The sequence below is a fragment of the Parus major genome, chromosome 4 (assembly GCF_001522545.3).
Source record: "Parus major isolate Abel chromosome 4, Parus_major1.1, whole genome shotgun sequence".
NCBI lineage: Eukaryota > Metazoa > Chordata > Aves > Passeriformes > Paridae > Parus > Parus major.
The window spans coordinates 33,192,472-33,214,852 of NC_031771.1; the positions used below are offsets into that span (position 1 = coordinate 33,192,472).

Consider the following 22,381-nt stretch of genomic DNA (forward strand, 5'->3'; position numbering starts at 1 on the left):
GCTGCGCTGCGGCTCCCGGGGAAGCTCCCTCCCGCAGCCGGAGGGGCAGGAGCGCCCGGACAGAGCCCGCCCGCCCTCTCCGGCCGGCGGGAGCCGCTGCTAGCCATGGCCGACAGTAAGCGGAAAAGAAAGGAGGCAGAGGCAGGGAGGGAAGAGGCTAAGACTGAAGGCAGGAGATAGACGATCTGGAACGAGCAGCCCGAGCAGTGCCGGTCTAGAGCGAGAACAAGTGAACAGGGGGGAGGTGCTGCGGCACAGCGAGGCGCCGCCGAGAGCCGGGAGGAGGCGGCGGAGGCGGCCGGCCCCGCGTCGCTGGGAGCGCGGGTACGCTCCCGACCGTGCCAGCGGCAGCTCCGACCCTCGACACCCTCTGGGGCCGCCCTTGCACGTCCCACGGCGGAGGCGCGGGAAGGGGGGAAAAGAGAGGCTGACGCACGGGGCTTTTTAAAAGTGGGGTGAGCCATTGCCGCCGCTCCTGCGCAGCGAGCCCGGCCTCCGTACGGGAGGGAAAGTGAGCGGAGCGCGGGGCAGAAAAAAGAAGCGGCTGCCGCAGCGCACGCCGTCCCCAGCCGATGCCTCGGCCGCGCTCCCGCGATCCCTCAGGCGCTGCGGCCGCGCCGGCCGGGGCAGGAACTGCGCTTCCCGTGGGGCCGCGCGGCGCAGCCGGCATGCGTGGCGGGCGGGGCGGGGCGGGGCGGGGCGGCAGGTTGCTGTTGTTACATAGGAAACAGCTGAAGAGTCTCCACATGACAGGGGGGGAAGGAGGAAGTGGGGCGGCCCGCGGGGCTCCGCCGCCGCCGCTCCGGTAGTCGCGGTGCTCGGCCGGCGGCTGCTGGCGGGGGGAGTCCTTTCCGCAACGCGTGGGCCGAACGCTCTCGAGGGCGGACCTGCGCCCCGGTACCGCCGCTGAAGGGAAGCAGGCAGGGAGCGGGGGAGCCCCCCGCCGGGCCGCGGCGCCTCGCCGGGGAAGTTTGGTGCAGGGCGAGATCCCGCCGGCCGCGGCAGTGGCGCCGGGTATGAACGGCTTCGCCCCCGAGGAGGTGACCCAGCGCGGCGCAGAGCCCGCCGCCGCGGCGGTGGTGGGCAATGCGGGCTCCGCCGTGGAGGTGCCGCCGCCGCCGGCGCCGCCGGGGCTGGGTCCGGCCGCCGCCGCGGGCTCGGCGGGCGGCGGGTGCGCGGGTGGCCCCGGGGCCGGGCAGCTGTGCTGCCTGCGGGAGGAGGGGGAACGATGCGGCCGCGCCGCCGGCAACGCCAGCTTCAGCAAGCGCATCCAGAAGAGCATTTCGCAGAAGAAGGTGAAGATCGAGCTGGACAAGAGCGTAAGTCCGCGAGGGGAGGACGCGCCAGGGCAGCCGCCGGGGCGGGCGGACAAAAGCGGCCGGTAGGTCGCTGCATCTGTCTTAGTTGCTCGGGGGACTTTTAAACAAGTTTAGTGGGGGAGCAGGGGTGTTTAGTGGCAGGGAGGTGTTCGTTCCCCCTTCCCACCTCTTTTCCGTAGCACGGCCGAGTTTGGCTGGCGCGACAGGAGCACTGCCTGAAAGTCCCTCCGGGCGGGGGACAGTGCCAGCCTTTCCTGCCTGCTCCTGGGGTCCCTTCTAGCCCCAAGAGCCTGGGCATCGGCTGCGTGTGCCCCGCTGTAGCCGGAGAGGGGATCAGCGCGGCCGCTGCCGGAGCGGAGCCTGCATGGCTCCCGGCGCGCTAGTTTGTCTGTGTTGCTGGCGAGGGCCGCGCTCGCTGCCCCGCCTCGTGTTGCAGCGCCGCACGTCTCCCGTGCCGCTTTATCTTCCGCTCGGCAGCCATCGGGCCCCGCACGGCAGGGCAGGGCAGGGGCCGGCCGCCTTCTAGCGAGTGGGTTGCCTGGGAGCCGGGAGAGCGTCCGGCCTCGCCCGGTGCCGCGGGAAGGCCAGAAGGGGTGCGGTGTGGGGCTGCCGGCGGGAGCGCCCCGAGCCCGGGCCGGGGCTGCGTGCGCCCCGAGGGACCCCGGCCCGGCTGTGCTGCCCGGTCCTTAACGCTGCCCCGTGCTCTCATTTGCCCTTAAATCACGCGGACCTGGGGATTCCGGGCTGCTACGCGCCGAAATCTCTCAAAGCGTGCATATCCCTATGAAAGGAAAACTTGTTAAAAAGAAAGAAAGTAAAAATAAGTGTGTTTCGTGACCGCGCCGGGTAGCGGAAGTAAAACAAGGAGGGGAGGATATAGCTGGGGAAATAAGAGCCGTCTCTTAGTCGTGCAGAGAAGAACCGAAAGCTTGTTTTTTGTTTGCGTGCTGCCCGGCCCCCGCCGTGCGATGCGCGGCCGGAGGGAGGGAGGGAGGGCTGTGCTGCGTGGCTCCGCAGCCTGGCACTGCTGCATCGGCCGATTGCAGCATTTCAGCCAGCTCGGGGCCCAGCCGGCGGCAGGGAGCTGCAGCACACTCTCCGTTTAGAAAAAGCCGGTAGAAAAGCTTCCTCGACCCAGTTAATGCGGCTGCGAGTGCTTAAGGGTTGTCTGTCTGTCGTGCACTGAGTCTGGGAGAGATCCACTACACGGATTTGATTGAAGGATGCTGTTTTATTCTTCTAGGCAAGACATCTGTACATTTGTGACTTCCACAAAAATTTAATTCAGAGTGTGAGAAATAGAAGAAAGAGGAAAGGCAGCGATGATGATGGTGACTCACCAGTGCAAGACATCGACACTCCAGAGGTAGGTAAACAGTTGTTGGTTTTTTTTCCTGAGTTGCTGTGTTAAGCTTCTTAATGTCACTGAGTGCACCAACACCATTCTCCCACTTCTACAGTTTACCTTATGTGTGGGAGGGGGAAGATTCTTTATTCACACTGTTTTCATATAAGAGAATTTAGCTGAATTTTGTGGCACGTTTTCTGATTAAATGGTGCAGAGTACAGTGAGCAAGTCTATTTTTAAGTGTCTGATGGTTATCTTGGAAATCTGCTGTTTTCAGCTTCTCCCTCCTCAGTGCTTCCTCTCTTCCTTAGTGCTTTGCCACATACCATCAAACTCTTATCTTTTTGCAGGACCTGACAACTTGAAGGGGATTGCACATAGTGCTTGGGATATAAATGCTTTTCTGTCCTGTCCCTTCAAACCTTTATTTTGTGCTAAATGTATTGCAGGGCAAGAGCCATTTGGGAAACTCTGCTGTGAAGGAGCAGAGTAGAGGAATACCATGTCTTTTCAGCCTGTTTTTTCTACTGCACTCCAGTGAAATCTGACCCATTAAAATAAGGGAACTAAAGCATATTGTAAACAGTGGGTCATGAACATAAGGCACTCTTTCTCTTACACGTGCTGTGGGTTATTTCTGCTACAGCATTTCTTAGCAGGTGCTCCGCAGTGTGTTAATTTTGAGCAGAGGCTGTTATGCCTATGTGGTCTCTTCTGAGAGGGATTGTTAAAACATTCTTCAGAAATTGCTCTGTAAGTGTTAATTTAATGGCACCCTTATGGTCAGCATCTGCAGACAACAGCAAGTATGTGAGGAAATTTTGTGCAGGAATCTGTGCCTTTAGGCACAAGGCTCCAGTCTGAAGCCTCTGGCTACAAGGATTTTAGGAGACTGAAAGTAGTTTGATGCTGGGTGATGTTGTATGTTAAATATCTGGGATTGTTTCTTGGAAAGTACTGTCTAAAGCTAGTGCTGTGAGTGACTTCAGGTAGCTCTCTGACACTGTGTAGTTGCAGCTCTCCTGGAAGCCTGTTTTGTTTACTTATGCCAGGATTATAAGACATTTCACAACTGATGGGTAACTCCAGAACAAGAAAACAATCTTTGTTTTCTTAACAGTATTATTACAAAAAAGAAAACTGGGAACTGTTTTTGAGGAGTGTCAGCTGGCTGTTTGGACAAGGGCAATATGTTCATTCCTTGTAATTACTGTATGCCTTAGATACTTGTTTGCCCTAGACCGCCTTTATTTTCAATTATTATCCAGTTTGCTAAGGAAAAAAAGTATCATTCTTCTGAAGGGTTGTAAGGCTCTCCAGCTTCCATCTCAGTCATGACTATCTTTACTGGTTAGAAATGATTCCTACAGGAGGAAAAGAAACTCTTGCAGTACTGGTAGCTTCTGGAGCTTGGTGAAAAGCTGCTGCTCCGCCTTTGCACGATGCTGCAAGGGTGGCTTCCCCACTGTGACTCGGGAAGTTGAATTTAATGCCATGTAAACGTTAGAAATGCCTAAGGGTACAATCCTTTATCATGCAAGGTGGCCTCACTTCAAGTCTGGCCAGGCTGCCACGTGTGCTGTGGCACTGCTGTATTAAGTGCTCTGCAGTGAGGCTGTTAAGTGAATTTAGAGCAAAAGTGAATGCCTTCATCAATCTTCAATGCAGTGAGTTTGGAGAATACTTTTGTAATTGCAACTGACCTAATCAAATTTCTCATTCAGCTTGCTTTCTGAGCTTGCTCTCCCTCTCAGTCATCTAAGCTCTCTTAGGTTGTCAAGGAGGATATGAGGGTAAGCTGTTGCTGGGAGAAGTGACTGATCAGAGTGCATAGGATTCAAAACTGACCCAGTACTTAAGGATTAAGGCTGTGTATTTGCATCCCTGAGAGGACTGTGTAATTCTCTCAACTGTTGACTGACATTGAGAAAGAGTTTTAGACCTTTATGCCCATGCACATAACTCCTGCAGTTTGCTTGTGTAGCAGGGATACATTTGGAGAGCGAGAGCAGTTGTTTTCATTCCTCAACTGAAGCCAAGAACGCTTGTGCTCCAGACTTTGTCCTGATTCTAATATGTGCTCTTTCACGGTGCAGATGTGCTGTGGTCTTGTATGTAATCTACACAAGATTTAATGGCTGAAGTCACAGTATAGGGGCATCTTTTAAATCAGCATCTTCATAGATGCTATATAAAAGTTGCTTTTGGGCTTTGTGTTACTGTGCTGGAACTGGGAAGCAAGCAAAAAACCCAGAACTGATGAAAGTACGGTAGTGAGTTCAAAATGCTGTCCACAGCTAAAGGAAGGTAGAGGCATGCTCAATAACAGCAAAACACTCTTAAACTGAGCTGGGCTATTTGCCTTTCTGCTGGAAGGTGCAGGGTGGAGTTTGTTTTTTGTCAAAATGACATCTGCTGAGCTGACTGTTTACATTTGCGTATCTGTGAGTTTCCAAAACGTTTCTGCGATGCAAACTATTAATGACTGAATTATTTTTCAGTTATATTAGATTGTTTTCTTCCCTTTCCCCCTCTTTTCTTCTAGGTTGATTTATATCAGTTACAAGTAAACACACTTCGAAGGTACAAAAGACACTTCAAGCTACAGACGAGACCAGGACTTAACAAAGCACAGCTTGTTGAAGTATGTATGAGTGTTTCCCATAATAGAAAATGCAACTTGCTGTGGCATGTGGTTTTCTATACACTGTGATCCTTGCATAAAGTGCCTGTATAATCTGGATTTTAGGAGAACAAAAGGGAGCTGCTTATCTAGCTTCCTTCATTGGCCACAGCTCCTGAGCCAAGTAAATCAAAAGTAAAAGCTCTTTCCAGAGGAGGGACTCTTCCAGAAGGAGTGTGTGCTGTGCTCAACACAGTGTTGAGCTGGAACAGTAAGATGATCTTCGTGCCCCTGAGTATCACAGAATCATGGATGTATTCTGTCTGTACATCAATCACAGCTTCACCTGAAATGTCCTGCTGAAAAGGACTAGAAACAGAGGTGTCGGTGAAGTTCTGGTAAGGTACAGACTTTGCTTTAAAAAGCTAGTTACTGCAGCCATAGGTTTCTGTATCTGTAAAGTACAGAAACCTGAAAAAAACGTGCTTCTTTTGATAATTAATTCTGTTAAAACCACTGGAATCTGCTGTCAGAAAACTGGAATTTGATGGAATTTACTGTTTCTAAAAGTGCTGGAGCTGCATGTCACTACAGCTGTATGTTAGCATCTTTGCTTCACGTGAGTGCAATTTTAAAGGAATTCTTTAGTGCTGCAAAGGTGCAGTCACAGCATATTGATGTAAATAAGTGAAGAGCTGGTGATCTTAACAGGAAGGTATAGCTACTGATTTTTCACTTTTATCACTGATACATTCAGCTGTATTTAAGCGCAGACACTGTTTTCATCTCTCCTTAATCTGTGTGGATTAAAAGTAAGGCTCTTAAAAGGTATGGTTGATCTCAAGGCTGAACTGTAAAAGAATAGTCCTGCTGCTACTAAGTGTAAGAATACAAAATCAGTCTTCCATTTTTTATATGTAGGTTAGCCTTTGAATTAGAAGGACTGTGATTTGAAAAAGCACGAGCAGTTTTTGTTCTGCAAAACAGGGGTTTCAAAGGATCTGCTGATACTTGCACTAGTTATTCCAACTTGCATGGTGTGCATGGGCAAAGCTGCTTCTGCCACATGCTTGATTTGACTGACCTGCAGGTACTTGTGAGCCATAACCACAGAGCTTCCTTAATATGCAGTACATTGGATTCCTTGTAATCTGTCCTCACATACCATGGACAATGCTTTAGCTGTTACTGAAAGTTCACATTACTGTGTCAAGCAGCTTGTCTGTGAATGCTTTTGGGGTAGAGTTTGGAAAGCTTCCTAACTTTTTAGTTAGGCTAAACATTTATTCTTAAATCCTGTGGTGCTTAAGTGAGCAGTCCCATGTTTTTCTCTTTATAATTTTAATCTACTAATCTGGCAAAAAGCCAGAGAGCAGACTCAGTTACAATATTTTGCAACTTTCTTTTAAAGCTGGTGTTTATTTTGATGAAGAAAGAGACTGCTGGAATGACAAGTGATTCAAGAACTGCTTACAGATTGTCATATTTTAATGGTTACAGCAGGGTGAATTTTCATTGATAGCTCTGTTTTGACGAGCTGAATGTTCAGTTATAGTTCTGTGATAGTCCTTGTGTTGTGTTAGATGTTTCTGTATGTGATTTGATACAGACACCCCCTCCCAAGCTGAGTGGAGAGCAGTAGCCTCTCGTAACTGTGCTGTCACTGATATTCTGTAGTCATTCTGTAGTTAAACTGTTATATTCAAGCTTTAACTAAGCAGATGTCGTGATAGTCCCATGCTTGTTCTAATAGCTTTGAGTGCTTTTTTCCCTGAAAAATTTCTCATCTTTTTACTTTGGAAGTTAAGGGTACAGTCTGCTGCATTTAGTTCACAGTTATCCATAAAATGGTTCCTGTTTACCTTTCTATGACCACTAAAGACTTCTGAAGAGAGGCAACATTTCCTTTTTTGTAAGCTTCTTAATCAGTCTTTTAAACTTTAATGTGGTACATTTAAATTTGAATCTTCAGTTTTTGCATGTAAGAGTGATTATTTCATTTCCTTGCATTCTTCCTTTATAGATAATTGGCTGCCATTTTAGGACAATTCCAGTGAATGAAAAGGACACCTTAACATACTTCATCTACTCGGTGAAGAATGACAAGAACAAACCAGATCTAAAGATGGATAGTGGGGTTCATTAGGCAGAAAAGTTTGGGACTGAGACTCAGGCTGCAAATCAAAAGACTGCATATTTGTCGATATGCAAAAGCTTTCTTTGTAACTTTTCTCCTGAGAGAGTTTGTCTGTTTTATTTTTCATAACCTTGCTGATTTGTTTGAAAACCATCTCTTATGAAACAAATTTCCTCAGCAAAAGTATTTTAAATAAATATTACTGATATTGTTGCTCAAATGGGTGTGTCTGTAATTTTAATGAGTTGGACTCAGTGATCCTGATGGGTCTCGTCCAGCTCAGCATATTCTATGATTCTATGATACTTCTACCTAATAGCTAAGCTTTGGTGAGCTATGTAATAATATTAAAATATTTTTCAATTAAAATGTGCCAAGGATATATTTACAAATGTACCTCAAGTGCTCATGATGCAATGCCTTTAAAAGAAAAAGCTGTAGCAGTCTTGGCAATAGGTTCTTTTTCCTAAGATAGAAGGCTTGAAGTGTCTGTTCTGTTCTTAGCTGGGCAGAAATGTCTGAATAACACTTTCCCCCCCCCCCTTTGGAAACAAGAACTGGAAGATTTTCTGATTTATTCATTTTGTCATTGTGGAGATCCATGCTTCCAAGCACTGAGGCCTTCCTGCTCCTGTATTAAAATGGAAAAAAGTGCAGCTCTTGAATTTCAAAGCTGTAAGTACAGATGAAGAGGCTGCTGCAGCTTACTGTCCTGAGAAATCCTTCGACTCGGTAAGAAATCCTTTACCTGCTGACTTCTCCATTTGTCTGCGTGGACTGCTGCTAAGAACTTAATTGGAGAATGGGAGTGGAGCCTGTGTGGAGTCAATACAGTCTCTTCTGACAGGCACACTGTCTCTTTTTCATTGCATGGATTAGCTCAGGCCTGTTCAAAAGGAGCAACCCCCTCTCAATAAACCCAAAACTAATGGTAACTTATGGAGAATAATATCCAGCATTACTTAGGCTTTTAATTGATTGTCTTAGAAAATTCTGATGTTGAAGATGGTATTATGAATGACTTCTTGTATTGTCAGCTATTGTGCCAGTCTAAATGTGTGGTGTATGGATTATGATTTCTTTCTGCTTAAAGCTGTGCACATAGGATGAATAAAAAGCTGAGGGAAAATAGCTTTCATCTCAAAGCTGAGGAGGATATGGCTTCAGCTTGTTCAGTTAGCATTCATTGCAACTCCTAACCTTATCAGATGTTTTTAAGCTTTTTCTTAAATTGGGAAAAATGAGAAAGCTGTATGTCTGTGATCAAATCTGCCTGATGTTAGTCTTTGAAGTTTTTTTGAAAATTACTACTCTGCTGGAGTCACTACAACTGAAATGCTTCACTTTGCTTTTTTTGACCTGTGACACTTGCGTAGAACTGAATGATGATAAACCCTAACCTCAAACTGGCTGCTTTCCCAGTATCTCTCAGTGCTATGACTTTTTACTTGTACTGCTTTATGTATTTCCACAATACAGTTCTGCAGTGCTGGCCTAAGTTCAAGACAGTGATATCTAGCTAGTGACAGCTAAAATTGGTGCTCCTTTGACAATATGTTTTCATGCCCATTTCACTACAGGGGCAGTCAATTTGTTTACTAAATGTCCTTTGCACACATTCAAGCTTCCTGCCTTCAAAAGTACAAGTCACATAAAAAGCCAGGGAACATAGTCATGGATAGGACATCTAAAGGATAGAGAGTTTTTTTCTGAGTGCCTGACAGGGTTGAATGTTCCCACCTAGGTCTGGCAGGACGTGTAGAAGAAGCTGTGTGAGGGAAGTAGAGTGGGGAAAGAAACAAAAGCAAGTTTCTATGGAAATTCAGTCTAAAAGTAGTGTAACTTCAGTGACCCTATCTTGCTGCACGTGGAAAGCGGCAAAATTTTGCTCCAGTGGATTGTGGATTTTTCAGGAGTCATGGAAGAAAGGTAACTGAAAGCCACTAGCTTCAGTACCCAGCTTTGTATCTGCCTTAAATTTTTTTTCCTACGGCTGCTTTACAAAGCTGTGAATGCCAGGTGTATGCAACATGATTCTTGTAGAAACTAGATGGCACAAACAACAGAAGTTAACGTACCCTAAAAGCTTGTAGAGGACTTTACACAACAGCACATACCATAAGTTTGTTTTGCAGAGCACTGACTTCAGGTATTTTCACTGGGTTGCCAGATTTATGGGGTTTTACTATCAGTTGGTTATTTGGTAGGAAGTCCTAATTACTCTAATTTGCTTGAATAATTACACAAATGAGGCTTGAAAAGCCTGGTGGCGCAAACGGTTTAACAGTCACTAGGGCAAAAATAATACACACAGATTTACTTGAAACATTTATTATTGGCTGTGTATAATCACCCCCTCACCCAATATCCAGCCCTTGTTTACTAACAAGAAGAAAAACAGTCATGATATTTCATACTGACACATGAAGTAAGTGTGGTGAACTGGTGGTAGCAGTTTGGTCCAATGTGTAAGATTATGGGATGAACACTGAATTTTTTGAGTAGACAGGACTGCACAGTTCCTTCAGTACTGCACACTTCCCATGTGACTGACTTGATAGCTAAAGTGTTTATATATGTAAGGCAGTAAGTCAGGCTTGCTGCCTGTAAGCCTGGCTTGTGCAAGGTTACTCTGCTTAAAATTATGTGGTCACCTCTCAGCACCTGCCAATACAGATTGCCATATAACAAAAACAGTCAAAAATTTATGTCTCTTTGTATCTACAATCTCACAGATACGTATCTATCTCTCACAATACCTCTTAAAAATGAAGATGATTATCTCTGTGTTTTCTGTAGCTATTGCCTTACAGGGCTAGCCTAAAAAAGCCAGCATTTTAACTTAATTTTGTGGTACTGTATTTCAAACAGCTTGATTAAAAAATCTGTTGTTCTAATATTTTGAGATGTTCAATGCTAAGATTAAGCAGTTTAAAGGTTTAGAGACTGCATAGTCAAGGCAGGTGATCAGTTAAGCATAAGACCCAAGTGTGCTTTAGTACTGTTAATGTCAACTTGTACTATTTTTTTTATTCCAGTGAAATACTTTCAAATATGGAAATGTGTTTTGTATGTGCATGTATTTTAAGATGCCTAAAGAGAACATGGGAACCTCTCTTCCAAAGTGCCAGGGACCAAGTGGCTTCAGGTTAAAACAGCATTAAAAGTGTGATGGCAATAATGGAATAGGAAGCTTCACTGCCATAAGTTGCTCTGAGAGTCATGTTCCTAACAACATGAAGGCTTAAGCTTGAAGTTTCTTCGTCCATACTAGCTAAGAATATTGTGCTAAGTAAGAAGAGTTATGCTTTTTCCTGGGGAATGCCTATTAGGATACATTAAGAGCTTGTACAGTCTGTTAAACCATGGAAATGGTTTTATGGAAATTGTCTCAGCTATCGGATTTGAAAAGAAGACTTCTTGAATATGTGATATCCCATAAAGGTATAGAAAGGAAATTCTTTCTACAGTGTAAAATGAGGCAGTGACTTGTCGTTAGAAAGGATTTTTTTTTTTGTTGGTAGTTCCGTTTTTTCCCTTGAAAACTTTATTACATGATCGTAGAATGATGTCTGTTATCTTCACTTGCAGACTTGAATCATTGACTGTTGCAGGGGATCACAAAAGATATCTTTGGTCCAAAGAAAATATCCCTGAAAGATAGGATCACATATTTAAACAATTAGATCATTGGTTTATTAGAGCTTTAGTGTGATATGCATTTCCCACTGTGGATATTTTTTAGCCTGTATCATGATATATGTGGGATTACTGACACTGTGGGATGTCCTTCCAGAAATGCAACTGCAGGTCTGGATGAAGATACTGTGTTTCTACCTCTGCTGTGGGTACAATGACAAACTTCCATTGGCTAATGAGGTTGCAGAACTCCACCCTGGTATTTTAACTTCGAGAAAATAAACTTACCAAATAGATTATATTACCAAAATAAAGGACTTCGGCGTGTGCACACATACTGGTTTGGTGCAGTTTGTACCGAAGGCACAGATGCAAAGCAGGTCTTGTGTACCTCAGGATGGTGGAAGGAGTACTTTCTTGCATATTTTTATCAAAGGAAGAGGCTTTATTATGCTGCTCAAAGGTCGACGCTAGGACCCAAAGTGTGCTTCAGGGTGAGGACACCATATCTGGTTTTAGGGAAAGTTAAGGATGAAAATCTTAAACCCTGCTCTCAGTCTGAATGTGAGATTTTTAGTTTTAGCAGTCTTTCCCACTTGGTTCAACTTGAGTCCCCTACAGGAGTGCTGAAAAGTTGCCTTTATTGGATTTTAGGGGATTTGAGAAATGAGTGTAAAGAGGAGCACATATAAAAAAAATCATTTTTGCTTGCCTACACTATGCCATCACATTTTGGTGCCTCTGAAGTATTAGTAAATTTTGAACTGTTGATATTTCTAATCAAAATTAACTGAATAAAAGTTGTTGCTGAAAAGGTGAATGAAATAGTACCTCTTAATACATTTTATTACCTAAAACCATTATAGGCTGATGGTGTTCATTTAACTCAGTTATGTTCTTTCTATGTAACAACAGCAAACCCCCTGTTATGTTCAGTGAGAATTTCACTGTTCAACTTTGTCAGCAGTGCGAGCAAACTGGGGAAGTGTTGATGTTCTTGGGCTCAATCTTTGCCTTGCCTTAAGCATGTGTGAGCTCCTGTGCCCCTCCTTTCCTTTTCTGCTTTTAACAGCTGTTTTTACAGAATTACTTGTTCAGCTGACATACGTGCATGCACTTTAGAATAGCAATACAGTTCTCTTCCATGGAACAGAAATCAAATAGGATTTTTTTTTTGTGCTCCTGAAAACATCATCAAACAGAGGAGTCAAAAGTTGGGTGATTCAAATGCTGAAGTCCCTATTAATAGGACAGGGAGGTTTACAAGATATGCTAAGGAAGTCCTAGGTGAGCCCTTGAAAAAGAAAGCCTCAAAACTGACAGTAACAGAAAATTTGCTATACCTTGATATCATTTCAAGCCATCTGAAGTAACAAAGTGCTTTAAAATGCTAGCTTATTCCACGTGTGGAAACTGTAAAATGAGGGAAGTGTAACAGGCAGTTGTGAAGAACTATACAAGTTTACATGAAATGAGCGTCATCTTACTTTGGGCAGCAGAGCAATTCATTCAAGTTGCAGTAACAGATCACCTCACAGCCCTTCCCTTCCCAGAAGTGATCTCGCAGACCATCGTCGACGTGTCGGAGGTTCTCCTTGCTTTCAGCGATGGTGTGACAGCTGTGGTCCTTGAGGGCCCTCTTGTAACAAGCAGGGCGCTGGGAAGGCACGGCGGGGGTACCCAGGAGGCTGCTCAGCAGCAACAGCACCGAGACCATCTTCATTTCTGCCAGGCTTCCCACAGCAGGGTGCTAAAGAGAAACGAGGTATGTGACACAGATATTGCTGCTGAACAGACCTCTTTCCCTGATTTGCTTTCTGCCTTGCATCTTTCTTCCCTGTGAAGTTTTGGTCATTTGAACCTGAGTGCTGGAGAGTGTTTTCTCCTAGGAGGTAAATAATATTGCAGCAGAATTGATATTCATTACTTTCTGTACAACCTTGGGAATCCTTACATTGGGAATTGAGGCTTCTGATGCTGGCAATTTTGTTGTTTCTTTGGCCTCTCACCTTGAGAAAATTGCTTTGAGCTGGTCGTGTTTTCTTGGTGGTGTGATTGTATCGATTGCTACAACACAGGGGGGAAATGTCTGGGTGTGTGTCCTTGCCTTCCTGGCCACTTTGCCTGTCAAAGCAAGAGTCAGCCGCGTAAAATAAATAGTATCCTTCCCCATCAAAGTTGTGGAAAATCTGCTTGCTGATTGAATTCTGTGTCATGGGCTGTGTGAGAAACTGAGGCATTAAGCAGCCGAGGAAGCCGAAGCTGTCTGCAGTGCTGTCCTGGGCTTTGGTATGATACAACATTATGGAGAATCTTCTTTACTGGGTTTTTTTAGTACTGCAGACTGATTAGTTGAGTCTTGCCACTGGAGGTCATTATGGTAGTTAAACCATAATGAAGCTTTTTAGAAGGTGGGGTAAATTTATCCCTTGCTAAACTCTCCTGCTGGCCACTAGGCTTTGCATTGTTTTGTTTAACATGAGCTCTGCTACTCTGTGCTGCTTTGCACAGTCTGACCATACCACAAAGCTTTGGATCCTTGAACTTGCATTCACTTTTAAACTAGGCTTTTGAACAACATTTCAACTGAGCTTTTATTGATATTAGGAAATAGAGTGGGTTTTTTACCTTTCCTCATGCTCAAACAAAATGGATCTGTTATCTTAACTGAATTTAAATAGGAATTCTGCTCTGAAAATGAACCTAAGAATAACTAGCTCTGCCCAGCACTCTCCCTGTGTGCTCATTATTTTTCTTGTGTAAGACTTGAGGAAGATTTGCTGTCCCTCATCCTGTTGGCACTTTGGAATTGATATTGTGACACGACATTATGGGCCTGCCTTGGTCTTCCTTGCGGGGCTGAAGATTAGAAAGGGCTAACCCAAAAATAACAAGGTGCAAGGCGATGCATAATCAAAGACCATCAAAGGTGAAGTTAAGATGGTACGGATATTATCTAGATAAGGAAAAAAATGAGGTATGCCAGCTGTACATGTGACTATAATATGGGTTGCTTTGTAAAAATCTTGAGATCACCCTTGAAAAACAAACAGTAAACTTCTAAATATATAAATTTACACTATTCTGTAGTCATTTTTCTCAGGCAGTTTTCTTGCCACTGCAGCTATCTTATCATCCATTTCTACAGCCAATGAATAAAATGCCATGTAAGAAAACCTGAAAATTTAGATTGATATTAGGGATAAAATACAACACCTCAAAGCTTTTAGATTATTTATTTTTATATATAAACTTGGGCTTTTTGAACATCAGTAGCCAAATAAAATATTAAAAAGTGGCCAATATATTAAAAAAACACGAGTGAAGTGAGAATAAGCTCTTTGGTATTTTTTTTTTATTTATGGCTTCTGTTGTAGAAGCAAAATTCATTGAATAATTCTTTTAGTTTCCACAGACTTGTATGGGAACTTTTGAGTAGAAGACTCCTATAAACTACTAGTAATGGAGCCTTGGGGATCTATTTTTAATTACCTCAGAGTGCAGTATTGAATAACATATTGTCTTTATTAGTTTTAGACCTCAAAACTACTACTCAAATAAAGTAAACATTGTTCTAACCTTGCCTGGTGTTTTTTAGACTTGAGTGAAGAATCTGTATTATTATATTTATGGTTTTATTTTGTGGGAGTATAAACACTTTAGTTATGAGGGTTCTGCTCAGAGAAGTCTAATGCTTAAAGAGAAAAATGTTTGGTTATACTATACCTAGATAAATGCCAGTGTACAGTTCTTGAGGGGGTACAATTTAATCTTCTGTTCAAATAGTTGAGCTTAAATAATGAAGTATTTAAGGGAAGAAAATTTCCATGAAAGAGAAAATTGGGAAGCAGGGGGTTTATGCCTTTTTTTCCTGTGATTGAATTATTCTGTGTTCTTCTACTAAGGATGAGGCATTCATGATACTTTGCTCTTGTGAACTTTTTTTTAAATTCTAATAATTCAGATGATCTTTCTCTACCTGGAGTTCAACTGAAATGTTCATTTGAATCTGTTGGCAGCTGCCTATCTTCTCAAAATTTGCAGGAATTCACTTCCTGAGGAATAGGCACATTCATCCTGAAAATAGGCACATTCTTTATGCGCTGTCAAATTGCTAGATTCAAAAATCACGACCTACTGTTTTTACGGTGATTCTGTAACTCACTACTTGTCTTGAAAAATAATAGGATGTTGCTGTAGTGTGTCATCAGGAGGGTTTCTATGGGTGGGTGCCAAAACCACTATTAGCAAAGTCAACATGCTGGATAGACAGCTCCTCTGACCAGTTATGCATCTTACATGTGATAAACATTAATTATAAGCATTAGTGATAAGCATTATTGTTATTCACAAAAAATATTAGAATTTTGTTTCTGCTTAAATATTTCCTCAGGGTTTTTTTTTTTTGTTGTTGTTGTTGGTGTTGTTGTTTTGTTGGGTTTTTTTAAGATCATAACCAAACAGAAACTTTTTGTCCAAGGACCTTTCTTCAAACGGTTATTTCTTTCCTGGGGTTGAACAGTCCCTATTTGCAGATGACAGATTGCCAGGGAGCTGAAGTGTTTTATCAGCTCCCTGCACGGGATCAATGCAGGTAAATTCATTAGACCTTTCAGGTGCAGCATCTCTATCTGACAAACAGCTACAACTTCTTTTTCTGTGTGCAGTTGAACAGATGTTGGAGTGTCACTGATTGCCTAGGTAAAGAACAGAGCTGGTATGTGCATGTTTATTTCAAAATGGGTGTCAAAGGCATTGTCTGCTTTTGCAGAGCACAGAAGATAGGCTTTTCTCATAGAACAAGTCAGGAAAATGTGATGAACAAATCCAATCACTAATGTGGCTCAAAGACTCATTCATTACCAACAAGCATCCTCTTGCAGTTCTTTATTTTATAAAGCCTTCTGAAAAGATAGCAGTGCCAGGCATGCTAAGCCTGACCAGCTTGCTTTATCAAGATGTTATCATTTCAAATTCTAGCAGGACTAAAGCCGTATAAAAATACTGAAAATTAGTTCCTTGCATTTGCGTAAGTTCTTTTCAGTTAATTTTGATTATTTTGACGTGGCGTAAGTTTTAAGACCAAATGTACCTGGGAATACAAGTGTTTGAAATAGTTTGGAGCTTTTCCTAAAGGAAAATGGTTAGTGTGGGAATATGTATGATGAGTCAGGAATTAGTGCTGCCTCTGCTTGTTCAGCTAAGAGTGTTTGAATTATCTTGCCAAGCAATTTGGCACCATCTAGTCTTTGGATCCGCTAGATGCAGAGGTAAATCAGACTGAAGAGAAAACCCCAAATCTCGGCTTCATTGTCCAAGAGTGACAGGGTAATAGTTCATGAGAAGTGATCTCCTTTGAAGGTCACACAGTATCAGTAGGAGCTCAGGTATTGGAAATAGAGAAAACTGAGAAATGGCACAAAATGTGTATTTTGGCACTTCTAGAGCGTGGTTGGGAAAATATAAATATTTGTAGGTTGGTCTATCAACCATTAAAAATATCAATCCTTCATTAAATATACCCTTATTTTCCCCTTAAGTAGGCTGTGTTTCTAGTTGCCTAACGTCAAAAACAAGAAATACATTACTTGGTACACTTTTGGCAAATGTTCTTCTCCAGTCTGTCCGGTGGCATGTGCCAGGTTAACAAGTTCCACTTAAAAAGCACATACATATTAAAATTGTTTCACTTATTCAAAATGAAATGTATTTTAGTGTTTATTTATTTGTCAAGTTTGCCTTTCACAAACACCTGTGAGATGCTGATTATTTAATATTTAGGTGTTAGTGCTCGATAGTTAGGTTTATTAGTGTATTACTAAAAAGTCATTACACAAGAACTGCATAACTGATAATATTGTAAAGAATTTTTTCCCTTAAAAAATTTCTTAAATCTATTTTGCTTGAACAGTTGGTGCACTGTAAGTACAGCAGCTATTCCACTGAGGACGAATTCAGTGAATTACTGCTTTGTAATTGTCATCAATACCATGATTCTTTCCAGAAACTGAGTTCTCATTAAACCCCATTTAGTTTTCTTTAAGACAGCAATTCATTGTGAAGACACCTCTCTCCATACATATATTGAGCACTGGAAGGCAATATAGTTTATTTAGTGACTTCAGATGTTAATATGTAGTATGCAACTTCGAAGAAAAGCAAGACAGTAAAAGAATTATTTTGATCAGGATCCCAGTCATGCAACTGTCTTGAATGGTACCTCTTGCTTGCAATATAACAGTTTCTCCCAAACCTTGTTCTGCATATTCCCATATGTATTTCTAATTCTTTATTCTGTAACTAGAAGGAGCAGAACAAGTAGACAAGGATAATTTCAGGAGCAAAACGTACCTTTATCTTCTGATTCACTCCCTTCCACTTTCTTGGCAGCTGTATCTTTTTAGATGTGCCCAGAGAGAGCTAGAGCTAGCGAGGATGAGAAGAGGGAGGGCTGATGGGAGATGCTGTACAAGCAGCCCTTTGTTTGTCCTGACTCCTGCCTGTGAGTGGTGAGCACTGTTCTCCAGCAGCGGGTCAGAGGATGGGCTTCAGGGGCCTCCTCTCTCCATCCCTTGCCAGCCCAGTCTTGGGGCAAAAATGTAACATATCCCTTCCAGCAGGAAACAATTCATTCATCCAGGATCTGATGCAAAGGTGTCTCCTCAAAGAGCAAAGCATAACATCCAAAACAAGAGAAGAGGAAAGATCCCGTGGAATAACGGTGTCTTGCTTATGGGGTGTGAGCAGGCTGAGGGAAATGGGAAGGAGCACTTTTCTGTGGTTGTGCAGCCAATAAAACATGGTTTCTAGACAGGTGCCTTATTTTGCATTTGGTGGACAAGAGCAGGCCTACTCAACAATCTCATGAAATACTTCAATTTTTGACTTTGTGATCCTTTCAAGTTTTCTGAAACTGACATAATAAAAAAAACCAAAACAAAACCTTAATTATTTTAACCAAATTTCTAGTACAGCATGCTCAATGATGCCATGCATCAAATTCTTTACTGAACTGTGTTTTAATCAAGAGGTAAAGCATTACACTGAACAGTATTTCAGAGGAAGTTATTTTAGACTAATTCCAGATTAATCAAATGATCTGGTACCATAAAAACACAAAACAATGATCTTAAATGGAATTGAAATATTATGTACTAATGAGAAAATAGCCTTGAGGGTGAAGCATGTGTCCTCATATTTCTGTTGCAATTTGATTCTTCTTCTACTGTAGCCATCCTGGACCTCCTTTACGATGGCAATAGAGAAGGATGGTTGTTGAGCTGTAATTCTTGTTTTTTTCTTGTGTGCATTATTTTGATTCTGATATGTTTTAAGAGTTTCATTTTCTGTCTGTTGGGCTGCTTCCAGTACACAGGTTTGTTAGGAGTACAAAAACGTGCCCCTACTCAGCTGGTTCAGTTACAATTTGATGTCTTGGTGCTTGTTCAATTTGATTTATTATATGCCAGAAGCGAGCTCGGGCCTCTGTATGAGGTGTATATCCCATGTTCTGCTGCCTCAGCAAAGAGAGGCGGTAAATGGCACAGTTATTTAGGAGCAAACCTTTGGAAACTGGGCCTGCCTACTCGTGGTGGTCCCATCCAGCAGGGTGCTCCCCCCTCTCTGCTGGAGATGGACAGCTGGGATGGAGAGAACAGGATGTGTGGCTGTACCTCTGCCTCTAATCCTGGCTAGAAACACGAGGAAGGATGTTTTTTGCCGCTGTGGTTACGAGCACATAGCTACTTAAAAGGGGAGGGAGGAGATAGCTGCAGGCAGTGGCTGTCAGAACAGGACAGCCTTGCCTTTTCAGGGTGACAAAATGCCTGCTGCTCCCTCTGCCTTGCTGCAGAAATTCTTTTCTGGTGCAGCGCAGGGCCACAGCGTTCCGTGCCTTAAATGAGATTATCGTAAAGCCGCCGGGAGTACGCGGTGTTCCAGGGCAGCGCTCTCCCCGTGAGCAGGGAGGAGGCTCTGAGCCTGGTACTGATGTACAGCAGCAGGGGACTGGCTATATATAAGCAGGGATAAAACTTGGAGAAGGGAGCAAGAGCACAGTGTGCTGAAGCTCTATGGATTTGAATACCTTTTTAGTTACTTGCAAATAAATTTTGGTCTGAATAATTTGAACTTTTTATCAGAGGGTGTAATAAAAGTGTATTAGGATTATTCCCTTGCTTTCTGTTTAAATTTTCTTGTGTTTTCCAGGGAACATATGTGTTTTCAGAATGCATTTTCAGAGCCCTGTCTGGACAGCAGTCCAGTGCACTGATAGTTTTGTATATAAAGTGAATTATGTGAGGGATAGTTTTCTGCAGGAGATGTCTTGCTGCATTTTGGGAAAAGACAGTTCTAACAAAGTTGGTGTTAAGCTGGTGATTTTTTTTGCTCTCCTCCATAGTTCTATGTACAATGTTTTCAGTCACTGAAAACTTTCAGGAACAAGACAGTTTTCTCCCTTCTGATGCTTCTATAGAGTAGAGACTGAGAAGCAAAGTGGGATTTGGAGGAAGCAAAAGTTTTGAGGAATTTCATGAGTGAAATGCAACCCAAAAGGAAGACACTAAGTCTGCTGGAAAACAACCCTTTAAGGAGTTAAAAGTGAGGTATGGGAAATGCATAGAAGGGCTGGGGAGCCTCCACTGGGAGAAAGCAAAGTGCATTGCAGTACTTCCAGATCTTACCTTCTTTTCCCTTTCTCCACGTTGCCCCTGACCCATTGCCCTGAATATCTGTTTCTCTACTGACTCTGTCTCACTCCTTGTCTGCAGCCCTGATGGCCCTTTCTTCATTTTTGGTTTCCTTGGGCCTTTCTGCTCCAGCACCGCATCCCCAGCGGGCTCAGCAGCCGGTGTCTGGCACAGGCTGGCGGGGTGCCAGCTGTGACAGAGGGCTATTGAAAATTGCAAGAGCCTTTTTGTTCCCTACCATGGCATCTGGGATCTACAGGAGAACCATAAGGAAATTTTGCTTTTTCAGCCTCCTTCATCTGTGTAGAGAGAATAATCCTGAACTGTGTTTGACTCATTTTATTTGGAGACATTCTTAGATGTACACGTATCCCTGTTTCAGCCTGAAGAGGTATGGCATTATTAGAAGTAAGATGCAAAGTAGAGCTACTTTTCAGATTTTTTTCTCTTCCCCAGGCTGAAGTCAGCGAGAAGTTATGGCCCATGAGGAGGCAGTGGCAGATGGAGGCAGGAGGGGGTGTGACAAGGTAGCAGCAGCAATCTGCAAGAGAGGAGCAGTTTTCAAAGGAGAATGGCACCTGGTAGGGTGAGACGGAAAAAAGAAAAGGCAGCATTGAAATTCAGCTGCAAAACCATGGCTGCCTCTGACATATAGCATTATTCTAGACTTAATTTGTGTGACATGCCCTTGGAAAATGATCTTTTTCATCTTTTTTTTTTTTTTTTTTAAAGTACTCAGTGCACTCTAAAATGTGCTTTGCATTTTTAACATGAGCCACACAGGTTTAGCTTTTTGCTGTCAATGAAAACCACTTTGCATCTTATTTGTATCCTTGATACCAACACTAAGCTCTTTGCAGGCTGACAGTGAGAAGTAGTGATGCATCTCCACTCACATTAAATCTTCTTTAAAGATACCACCTTATCTTCGAGTTAACTAGCTCGTTCATATGTAGAGCTCATATAAGGAGATCCATAAGAAGCCTCAGTACCTGATTTTGGGAGATGATGCAGTCTAAAACTGTACTTGAAGATTATAAAGGAATGTTACTATTGTAGGGATGCATAAAGACCTTGGAGACATAATGCCAGTAGTAGTGACAGTGCCAGCAGAGCTAAGATTAACTGCTGTCATTATTTGGTTACAGGATCACAGTGGGTAGGGGACCTTGGGTTCAGTCATCAGCACAATGGGCTTTTAAGCAAAGGTAAAAAACTTGTGTTCATTTTGCAAATATACATAAGTGTAAAACAACTATATCTCATGTTATACCCATCATGTCACATTTTTCATCACTCAAATTTTATTTTATCAGTCAGAAAAAGTATTTGGAAACAGTTTCTGTGCTTTTATTTTGTGTAATTTAATTTTTTTCATTTGTTCTCATGATTTTCTTTTTTTTTTAAGGAAAATGTGCTGTTAAATACTCTAAACTTGCCTTTGCAATTCTTTCATTAGATAATTTGCTTTATACCTTGTACTTGCATTAGCCTGGGGATTAATCTGTTTTTTGGAACACTGTTCATTGTTTCTTCTGTACAGTAGTTATTGTTCATCCAACATCTCTTCTGTTTCTTGCCTTTGTTTCTGGGCACTGCTTTACTTCCAGCTGTGTTTTCTGCAGAGCCCCTTTGTTTCCTCTCTCTGACTTTTGGCTTACTGGCTTTACTGTCAGTTTTCACAACTTTTTCTGCAGGTTGCAATCTGTGCTTGGTTAAAATAGCCCAAAGTACTGGGCTAATCAAAGGCATCTTTTAGTGCATTTCCTCAGATCCATGGCCTGTTGGCATGCTCAGGCTGCTGCTGGCTTTTTCTCTGAAGGCAGAGAGGATACAGCATGCTTAGAATCTGCTGATGTTATGAACTATCAATTCCAGACAGGCCAAATGAGTCAATGTTTTAAGTGTGAATATATAAAGTTTGGTGTCTCAAGCTGGCAAATGAGTCTGAAAGATTCAAAATTTATTTGAAATTGAGACACTATCCCCAGCTATCACAGATATTGTCCGACACCTAGAAATCCATGTCTGCTCTGATTCTCTATTGATTCAGGATGATTATGGGTTTTGTTCAGGCCTGGTTTTTTGGTCTTTAGCTAGGAATTAGCTATTGACACTTAATACCTGGCACCTGGCCCAGAGGATGCAGAGTATCCTGCAGCTGCTGAAGTTGCCTGGTGCCAGGAGTCTGAGAGAAAACCAAGAAATACCTCTGCCTCTGTCACCTGTGCTAGTTTCTGTCTAGTTAAAGAAAATAAAAATGAAAACAAAAACAAAACTTGCAAACTTAATTATAAGATTTGACTTAGTTCTCTTTAATCACTACCACCAAAAAAATTATGTTTGCTGCATTGACTTTTGAAGCCCTCAACCACACTGCTGCCTTTTGCCTGTCCCTGGGTAGGTGTGACCCTACACAAGGCTGTTTGCAGGGCACTCAGCTCTGGGGTGTTGCAGTGATACCATAAAGGCTTGTCCAGCCTTCAGACTTTCACCCCAGCTGTACAGCCAGCAGAGTTCTCAGTGAGGCAAAAGCATCTTTGCCCAAGTTGGCCACCCTAGGGAGGACAGCCTTAAAAAGGAACCAGATGGGAAGAAGATGGCAGCCCACAACTGAGTGAGGAA

At 43.0% G+C, this 22,381-nt stretch overlaps 2 protein-coding genes across 5 annotated transcripts; one reads left to right on the forward strand and one right to left on the reverse strand.

The window, feature by feature from the left end:
- Positions 1 to 32: 32 nt before the first annotated feature.
- On the forward strand, positions 33 to 8,588 carry SAP30 (Sin3A associated protein 30). Of its 3 annotated transcripts, none has more exons than XR_001521190.3 (4): positions 33 to 115; positions 2,563 to 2,685; positions 5,213 to 5,311; positions 7,314 to 7,647. XR_001521190.3 is itself a non-coding variant. In XM_015625575.3 (4 exons), exons 1-4 carry the CDS (start codon positions 1,017 to 1,019, stop codon positions 7,434 to 7,436), a joined length of 648 nt encoding a protein of 215 aa, XP_015481061.1. In that variant the 5' UTR covers positions 750 to 1,016; the 3' UTR covers positions 7,437 to 8,588. The 3 variants fall into 3 exon arrangements, 2 of the variants coding, with proteins under 2 accessions (XP_015481062.1, XP_015481061.1); XM_015625575.3 differs by lacking the exon at positions 33 to 115 and adding an exon at positions 750 to 1,319 and having other exon boundaries at positions 7,314 to 8,588; XM_015625576.3 differs by lacking the exons at positions 33 to 115; positions 5,213 to 5,311 and adding an exon at positions 735 to 1,319 and having other exon boundaries at positions 7,314 to 8,588.
- Positions 8,589 to 9,729: 1,141 nt separating this feature from the next.
- On the reverse strand, positions 9,730 to 17,524 carry SCRG1 (stimulator of chondrogenesis 1). 2 transcript variants are annotated; one of them, XM_015625577.3, is made up of 3 exons: positions 17,418 to 17,524; positions 12,554 to 12,816; positions 9,730 to 11,080 (listed from the first exon to the last, which is right to left on the reverse strand). In XM_015625577.3, the coding sequence occupies exons 2-3, from the start codon at positions 12,787 to 12,789 to the stop codon at positions 11,026 to 11,028; spliced, it is 291 nt and encodes a 96-aa protein (XP_015481063.1). In that variant the 5' UTR covers positions 12,790 to 12,816; positions 17,418 to 17,524; the 3' UTR covers positions 9,730 to 11,025. The 2 variants fall into 2 exon arrangements, with proteins under 2 accessions (XP_015481063.1, XP_018861992.1); XM_019006447.2 differs by lacking the exon at positions 17,418 to 17,524 and having other exon boundaries at positions 12,554 to 12,838.
- Between the last annotated feature and the right edge of the window lie 4,857 nt (positions 17,525 to 22,381).

Bases quoted from the DNA above. Each gene is read 5' to 3' on its own strand.
- SAP30 (XM_015625575.3), top strand. From the start codon at position 1,017: ATGAACGGCTTCGCCCCCGAGGAGGTGACCCAGCGCGGCGCAGAGCCC. The intron at 1,320-2,562 runs GTAAGTCCGCGA...TTATTCTTCTAG, and splicing joins AGATCGAGCTGGACAAGAGC to GCAAGACATCTGTACATTTG. The intron at 2,686-5,212 runs GTAGGTAAACAG...CTTTTCTTCTAG, and splicing joins AAGACATCGACACTCCAGAG to GTTGATTTATATCAGTTACA.
- SCRG1 (XM_015625577.3), bottom strand. From the start codon at position 12,789: ATGAAGATGGTCTCGGTGCTGTTGCTGCTGAGCAGCCTCCTGGGTACC. The intron at 11,081-12,553 runs GTAAGATGACGC...CCTATCTTTCAG, and splicing joins GAATTGCTCTGCTGCCCAAA to GGATATTTTCTTTGGACCAA.